Source organism: Lasioglossum baleicum, chromosome 18 (genome assembly GCF_051020765.1).
Source record: "Lasioglossum baleicum chromosome 18, iyLasBale1, whole genome shotgun sequence".
NCBI lineage: Eukaryota > Metazoa > Arthropoda > Insecta > Hymenoptera > Halictidae > Lasioglossum > Lasioglossum baleicum.
The window spans coordinates 9459658-9468204 of record NC_134946.1 but is presented as its reverse complement, the minus strand read 5'-3'; the positions used below and the strand labels follow the sequence as shown (position 1 = coordinate 9468204).

Genomic DNA, 8547 nt, shown 5'->3' with positions numbered 1-8547 from the left:
GATTATTATTAGACTGCGGTCGTTTATGCTAATTTGCAACTCCGTTTTCTGATCTGCAAAAGATTTACATTATTCGAGAAATTCAAATAATAGTTTTATTTTTTTCTTTCTTATCGCTTTTATAGTGTTCCCAGTAATGACACTTTAAAAATTAATTTTACGATTTTAAGTGAAATTTCTTGTTTTAAACATGATCGAGCGTATATATATGTTCGTTGAATATTTTATGTGATTGTGAGAACTCTTAAAATCCCGCAGTCTACTAATTATAAATTATCCCCGGGTTAATCTGCACTTTTGTTGATCTGTGGAAATTACACTTCACTGGATATTATGTTTTTCGTTCAGAAGTTTGTAACTGAAATTGTCGTAAATCGTGTAAATTTTGGACTAATAAAATACAATTTGAAAAAACGAGACAGAATAAGAACACTTGCCTAATTATAATTATTGTAACTCGTTCTGTTGTTCAGAATTGTTTCTTTTATACAAACTTTTTTTGTTGACCGAAAATAAACTTCTATTTTCTCCTTCGTGAGCTGTCGTTTTTTTGGAAACCTTTCTATTTTTTACATTCTCCATTTGTATTTAATATATCTATTTGCATCCATTTGTATTTAACTGAAAAATTAAAAAATCTGCTCCAAGAATCATACGAAAATAACTTTTTTTAAATAGCCCCTACCTGCACCTATTCCCCGGGAAATTCATTTCTTATTTTTAAATTTACAGTATGTTAATAACATTATTTTGAGATTGAAATTCGTCTATCATAAAGTGCATTCTTCGAGCTTCAATTTAAGCTATTAAACATTAAAAAGTTTCAACGGGAAAGTACTAAATTTTATTTTTTTGTTTAAGCAAATGATTCTTGCCGCTTTTCCCATAAGACTCAGTGTTAATTTCGGCAAGAATCATCTGCTCCGATAAAATCTTTGTACAGCGCCAATTCGTGCAGCGGTAAAACGCTCAAACTTGTCGCCAAATGTTACCGACATAGCAACCGAGGCGGCGACACTAGCGATCCTAACGGCGAAGTACCGAAGCTTGTCGGTAATTAGTACCACCAAGGTCCGCTAGATGACGCGTGAAGTATTGAGCAATGTTGGTAAATTTGGCGAGAAATTTGAGCGTTTTGCCGCTGCATGAATTGGCGCTGTACAAACATTTTACCGGAGCAGATGATTTTTGCCGAAATTAGCACTTGATCTTACGGGAAAAGCGGCAAGAATCATTTGCTTAAACAAAAAAATAAAATTTAATATTTTCCCGTTGAAATTTTTAAATGTTTATTAGCTTAAATTGAAGCTGGAAAAATGTACTTTATGATAGACGAATTGCAATTTTAAAATAATAACGTACTGGAAAATAAATTTTAGAATTGATCGTTCTGGGGAACAGGTGTTTGAATTGAAGGCTTTCGGAGAAATTATTTGTTTATACTTTCCCGTAGAGAGTTATCATCTTTTGATAATATTATCTATCGCTGTTATCACTGTTTTAAGCGATACAAGATATTGTTTTGAATGATAAAACAATTACATTAAATATAAATGAGAAAATATTGTTACAAATTGAAATTGGACATTAAATATAGAAATGCACATCTAATTTATTAATAGTTTTACAACTGACAATTCATACCTGCTATTTACATAATCACATAAATCATTTAAAATAAGCTTTAGTACATTGCTTCATTTGAACACATTTGAATTGCACATAAGAAGTACATACTGCATTACATCTGAAGTATATGCATTTACAATATTTTACACAAATACAATAACGCGATCGTTGAATTCACAAATTTAATTTCTACAAAAATACAGATTCTCCCACTGTGATAACTCTGTACAATATATACAGTGTGTTTATATTATAATTAGCTAGTATCATGAAGTAAGAGTATATACATATAGAACAAGCGGCATTATAAATTCGAACTATAATGCAATGTAACTAACATTTTCAGTTAAAATCATGAGAAGAATGTAATTAACCAAAAACATAATTAATATATGTACAGATTTCATACTTGACAGTTCTTTTTCATATTGATAATCTAAAAATAATTCTATTGAGCAAAATATGACCATGGTATTCTCTGAAGTGAACATTACAATTACAAAAAACACAATGTTTGATGTGTATAAAAATTTCAGTATTGTTGTGTCTTCGCACTGCTCCTTTCTTTAATACTTTAGTAAATAAAAAGAATGTTGCAGTGACTATTTTTTCTCTTTTTATTCTGTTTTACGTATAAGATCATTTTTCTTTGCCCCATTCTTCAGAAACGTATCTAAGCAGATCGGTAAGATTCTCGAAGTCTGTTCGACTCTGTGGAGGATTATTCTTCGGTATGCGAGGTAAGAGCGATCCAGCTTTCATTCGAAATTCTTCTGCATTAGTAGCACCGGAGAGTTTCCAGATTCCATAAAAGAGAATTCCACAGCCTCCGATTGCCCACACAGAGCCCCAAAGAAGCGCTCTCATAGCAAGATGGGCCCCAGACTCTGGCAATCCTTTTCCTCCCATGACTCCCATATCGAATGCCTTTGTGTCATGTTTCTTAGTTGACGCTAATGCACTAGAAAAGCCAATCAGAGCAGAAATTCCTGCTACGCTGCCTAAGAAGACCGTAGCTGCAATGTAAAATGAAATTGTTGTAAAACACTGCCATTGAAATTGTAATCAAATTCGTCCACTAAAAATCATTTTGTCAGTAACATACAAACAATCTATAGGACATCAATGGTAATAAATAGACAGTGGATTATATGCATTTACGACAAAAATGAGTAGGTGTAATTTAAAACAAAAATATTAGGAGAATCTTAAAATACTAGCGTACTATTTTCAACCTATTAGACATATTGAGAAAGAAAATTTTTATTTTGCATAAAGATCCACTGTCTAGTAATAAATAATTTTATTTGGCAGCAATTTTGAAGGCATTATATAAATTCATAGGTAATCATCGTTTTGTAAACATTCCCATACTCGAGATACATTGTACGTTTCTTTCGACATAACATAATCAAGTACAGTGTTTTCATGACAGAAAATTGTTCCGTTTTATTGTGTTTTGTATAAATACAATTTGTTACATGTTAATTAATACGGAAATTCGATTTAATTTAACAAATTGTTTTTCCAACATGCACCTACCATAGAGATTCTCTTTCTCTTTGTCAGTCTTTTTGTCAGACATTATTGTTGCTTTCTATTACAACATTGAGCGTATTATTAAAATATATCTACCAGCAGCGATAACAATTACGAATTTTGGGAAATCTTCGAAGAAACTTCGAAGAAAATTGGTTGGATTACAGAATTGTAGCCATGCTTAGCGGTTCCCCTGGGTTCCCCTCTCCCCTGTTCCATGCGTGGCATACACTTCTCGTTCATAGATGTGCAAAAAGGTAACCTAAAGAAGTAACTATATATATTTAGATGAAAAAATTCAGAAATCGATTTATTTGGAAAAATATTCATTGTTAGACTCGAATACAGTGTTGGAATAACATTTATTCACAGCAATGCAAAATTTTCACGATTTCGAACAATTATCTTCATGTTACACAAGTTTCTGTGCACACTGTGTGTATAAAATTAAAACATTTATTATGCATTTAAAAGGATATTGTAATTATTTGTACTAATTAATTTTTTTTCAGCAATATTGAGCACTATTGGCTCACCATTGTATATAATATTGACTTTCTCATCTAGTGATTTACAGTCTATGGCAGATCGTTCATAGATAAATTTTGTTACAATTGATTTTGAAAGAAATTAATTTCTTTAACATTTGGAACTGACAGAAAAGGAAGGATGGAAGGTAAGCGGAATGTTTCTAATTATTTTTCGAGCAAAGATTACGATCCATTTAATCTAATTGTCAGCATGAAGTACTCGATGTCAAAATATCTAATGACAGATCATCCATTTCCTCTTACGCAGATTTGTTTAAAAAATAAATTCTTTGGAAAATAATGCAGACTTTTATAAGAAGAATCGCCATAATATCAAGTTTTAAACAATCTTTCGTTTCAGGTGAATTGAAGCACAATATTGCAAAATTATTGGAAGAATTACGATTTGTTGTAAAATCGGAGAAAGAGATTGAGGATATTATTCAGGTGTTAGATTCTATTGTCAATGTTAGCAAAACGTCCATCGGAGGTATTTATTCATGATTATGTTAAATAATTCATCATATACTCCCAGAAAACAATATTTTCTTTCAAGAGATTAGCAATAAATGTTTAATTTAATTCCATAATTTTCATAATTCTAACTGTATGAATTTTTCAGAGTCTACCGAGTTCACAGTGGACGATGTTTTCTTAACGTTGTTGCATCACGAGTCCAAAGAAATCATCGCGAAGACTGCAAAGGCAATCGCGGAGATTGCTAAAAGCGAAAGAGGAAGAGAAAAATGCACCACCACAGATATAGTGAACGCACTGATTAATCTGTTGAAAGATGATCGCGTTGACGTGTTGACACAGACTTCCAGAGCTTTGGGGAATATTTGTTACGAGAATGGTAGGGATCTTTAATCCCTAATGACCCAAATTTTGTTCATGTATGTAGCTGCTGTTAAAGTCATCATTATTATAAATACAATATTCTTGGACACATCTTCTTATCAGTCAAATTTCAATACATTTTTGTAAGTTTGATATTCCCAGATCTGTGAGATTTCCTTATTTATTTTAACTATCTTAAAAAATTATTATAGAAAACGGGAAAAAGTTTATTGAAAATCAAAATGGGTTGAAATCGATCCTGGCAGTATTGGAGAAAAGTGTTACATTGAATAATGTAGAAGGTGCACCGTTTCTTCGTAAGGTTGCAGTAGGTCTTCTTTTGAACTTTCTTATTGTCCGATCGTCTGTCAACACAGAGGTAACAAGTTCTTAGATTTTCCCTGTTTGTAATATGACTTGTTTTAATGATTAAATTATCACAGATATTCTAGTATGTTGTTGTAAGAAAATGACGTTATACACTACTGATGTGTTAGTATGTATTAAACATTTATTACTTTGATAGAAGAGAATTTGAAATTCCATTGCAAAATTGATGAACACATACTAATGCATTCTGTATTATGCGTTTAATGTTTTTAGCTAAAATAACATACTAGTGCATTCGTGGTAATTAATATGTTAATCTGTAGGAAAACTTTCTTAGGCATTGCAACAGGAAATTGTACCTATTATATGCAGTGTTTTGGAGATCGATGGTACCGAAGGTGGAGAATCTGCAACGCACGCGCTATTAATATTAGACATATTGAACGATGCTAATATAGAGTACCTGGACGAAAGACTTACGAAAATTTTGGTAGACATTTTGGCCAGTGATACGTCGTCAGAACTTTCTGAGATGTGTTTGGAACTCCTTCATGGTCAAGCAGAAAGCGGTACGCATTCTTTATTATTTAACAGTGCTTTAAATCAGCTGACAATAATTACATTTTTAGAGAATTCCAAGCTGTTGCTGACGAAAGCAGGTGTCTGCGAACTGCTAATAAAGCTTCTGGAAAAACATAGTCCGTACTGCACAGACGAAGAGGCTAGGTCAGTGCTGAAAATTGCTTGTAGCCTAATCGTGCTCGTGCTAACCGGAGGTACATTAATCGCAAAATTTCTGAAATTAGTTTATCAGTATCAGTATGTAATTAGAGCGTAATTAAAATGCTTCTTTTTTGGATTAGATCAGAGTATGAACATTTTGTATGATAACAGTAATGGTGTTGTGTATAAAAAATTGGTCGGATGGCTCGAAAGTGGAGACAAAGATTTGCAGATCACAGCAGTGTTGGCAATGGGCAACTTTGCTCGCACTGACGTCCATTGCAAGCTTATGGTTGCGCAAGATGTTCACAGGAGTCTTCTTAAACTTCTACAGGATAATAACACGGATACAGCTGATATTCGATTTCAGCATGCTCTGCTCAGTGCCCTGCGAAATCTTGTTATTCCTGCAGATAATAAACCTGTGATATTGCAAGATGGTTTGATAGACGTTTTGTACTCGATGTTGCATATTCCATCTTACCCGGTGGTCTTTAAGTTGTTGGGAACGTTGAGGATCATTATCGATGGTCAATGTAAGATTTTCTTCCACATTTTTGTATCTTTATCGAGTCAGACTCCACTTGAAGTATGTAATTTTTCATATTACAGGTGAAGCTGCTGAAGAATTAGGGAAGAAAACAGATTTATTAAAGAAAACCATTGAATGGTGTGAAGTGGAGGAGCACCCCGGTGTCCAAAGTGAAGCGAATAGGCTAATAGCTTGGCTAATTAATAACAGCAGGTTGTTTGATTTTTGTAAGAACGTGCATAGTTGAAGTACACAATTTTACCATAATTGATTTATAAAATTTGTAATTCAGGGATAAAGAAATTGCAATGCTGATGGTAGAACACGGAGCGCTACCGCATTTAGTTAAGATGTTAGCTTCGCAGCACGTTCTAATGCAAAACGAAGCTCTAATTTGTTTAATGGTGCTGACGACGATTTGTTTATCGCGATGCGAGGAGGTTCTGTTGGAGTCTGATATAGCAGGAAAGCTTTCTAGATTTCTTGAAGTCGCAAGCAGTCTGGAGAAACCGATTATGCACAATGCTGTGTCCCTATTGGATAAACTTGTAAACTCAGGTATTTTATTATTTTTAACACTAGGTTTACGGAGCACACAGTGTCTATCCAAATTTTTAGCTATTTCTTAAATAATATATATCCAAAGAAATATTGAAATTTCTTGAATAATCTTTACAATCTCAATAATCGTAAATTAAAAATATTAGATCGCGTCATTCTGATGGGTCCCGTAAACCTACTGTTATACATGTGAAATGTCAAGATGAAATTTGGTATTAAAATTTGATTAACATTTTAGAGACGTTAAGAGAACATATTAGACAAAGTAATTTAAAATCGTTGTGTCAAAGTATGCTCGATAGTGATGGAGAATCGACGATTGGGAATAAATTGAAAAGAATTTGCGAGAAGCTTAATTGAGTAAATATTACTATACTTTGAAGAGGTACAAGTATTAAATCTTTCTTCCCGGTTGAAAATGAGTCTTCGTACTTCAATGTGACAAACATATAACAGTCTCATATCAGAAGCAATATTTTTGTAAAATCATGAGCAACAACCACAAACAGAGTGACGACGACGTTACTCAAGCATTTTCTCAATTGAATTCAGTTTTCATTCGTTTCTGTTCGACCGTTTTCATCGTTGTAAAACAGACTGCGAACGTTTATGCATGTGTACAGAAAGTATGCAGCAAATACGCACCTTGCGTATCGTATTTATGCAAAATAAAATATACGTCACGAGAATCCTCAAGAGATAAAAACGAATTTTTTTATCCAAGTCCTATTTTCGCGACTATATTCTATATAAAAATATACATTCGCATAAACATCCGCTGTCTCGTCGTAAGCATTTAGTTGCCGAATCATCGCATGGATATATGTATGTAATTATATATGTACTAGATGGGTGAATTTTCCACGATTTAACATAAACGAAATTCGTCAATTGATTAAGGAAAAAAGGTACTAAACATTTGTGAGCTAAGTAAGTTCTTAAAAAGAAAAAGAAAAACAGAAAAAATATATGTGTATACTTTTAGGGAACCGACCAAATTGTAATATTCGTGCGACCAACTATGAGATTAATATTATAATATACCTATACACAACAACTGCGGACGAACAAATTTTCTTTACTGGTTTCTATGAGTTGAATTGTTTCGTAGAATTTTGATAGACGTATCTTTGGAGTTACTTTCAATCGTTCTGATTAATTTAGTCATTGATAAATCGATCCAAAAAAATGGCTTTATGAACCGAACTGCACAAAATGTAACTTTTAATAACAATGACAATTTGATTTGCGTATTCGATGTTTAAGAAATTTAAGAAAATATTTTTCTCATTTTATGTACTTTCGATGTAACAATTATATACAGACTGCGGATTTTATGGATTTACGACAAAAATGGATCAGTCCAATACAAAACTGTAAAGACATTAGAAGAATTACATGAATGTTATTTGAATCATTTCAATTAGCTTATGTTTCTTACAATCGATTTGGACAATTTTCATTTTGCATAAAGATCCGCAGTTTAATTACAAATTATACGAACACAAAATACAAGAGACGGATGAGTATCTCGTGTTCTTCTTAAGTTGATTCCCCTTTCGTCTTTTCGACAATTTGTAAAATTAGTAAATTTCAGTAAAACATTGTAATATGTTTTACATTGATAACATATTTTCTAAAAATCATCGAAAGGATTTCTTTAATCGATGAAATTTTTTATTCAATTAGTTACTACTTGAGATTAAAAAGAATTTTCAAAAATCGCAATTGATTTAATCGATTAATGAAATTAGTAGTCGATTAGTAATTATAGATACGAATCGTTGATCATCAATCGTTGATGAAAAGATTGCGAAGGATGATCGAATATTTCAATAGTTATTCATTGCGTTGAGTATCATT

General features: G+C 32.4%; 2 protein-coding genes across 2 annotated transcripts; one reads left to right on the top strand and one right to left on the bottom strand.

The window, feature by feature from the left end:
* Positions 1 to 2244: 2244 nt before the first annotated feature.
* LOC143218179 (transmembrane protein 242) lies at positions 2245 to 3403 on the bottom strand. Its single transcript, XM_076443218.1, has 2 exons — positions 3172 to 3403; positions 2245 to 2645 (listed from the first exon to the last, which is right to left on the bottom strand). Exons 1-2 carry the CDS (start codon positions 3212 to 3214, stop codon positions 2269 to 2271), a joined length of 420 nt encoding a protein of 139 aa, XP_076299333.1. The 5' UTR covers positions 3215 to 3403; the 3' UTR covers positions 2245 to 2268.
* A 298-nt stretch (positions 3404 to 3701) lies between these two features.
* On the top strand, positions 3702 to 8213 carry Vimar (visceral mesodermal armadillo-repeats). Its single transcript, XM_076443214.1, has 10 exons — positions 3702 to 3844; positions 4060 to 4188; positions 4321 to 4554; positions 4751 to 4917; positions 5206 to 5437; positions 5498 to 5644; positions 5732 to 6127; positions 6204 to 6336; positions 6416 to 6681; positions 6923 to 8213. Exons 1-10 carry the CDS (start codon positions 3838 to 3840, stop codon positions 7042 to 7044), a joined length of 1833 nt encoding a protein of 610 aa, XP_076299329.1. The 5' UTR covers positions 3702 to 3837; the 3' UTR covers positions 7045 to 8213.
* The last annotated feature ends 334 nt before the right edge of the window (positions 8214 to 8547 follow it).

Coding starts and splice junctions, on each gene's coding strand:
- LOC143218179 (XM_076443218.1), bottom strand. CDS start 3,214: ATGTCTGACAAAAAGACTGACAAAGAGAAAGAGAATCTCTATG. Junction 2,646..3,171: donor AGAGAAAGAGAATCTCTATG/GTAGGTGCATGT, acceptor TTTACATTGCAG/CTACGGTCTTCTTAGGCAGC.
- Vimar (XM_076443214.1), top strand. Junction 4,189..4,320: donor TAGCAAAACGTCCATCGGAG/GTATTTATTCAT, acceptor TGAATTTTTCAG/AGTCTACCGAGTTCACAGTG. Junction 4,918..5,205: donor GATCGTCTGTCAACACAGAG/GTAACAAGTTCT, acceptor AAACTTTCTTAG/GCATTGCAACAGGAAATTGT.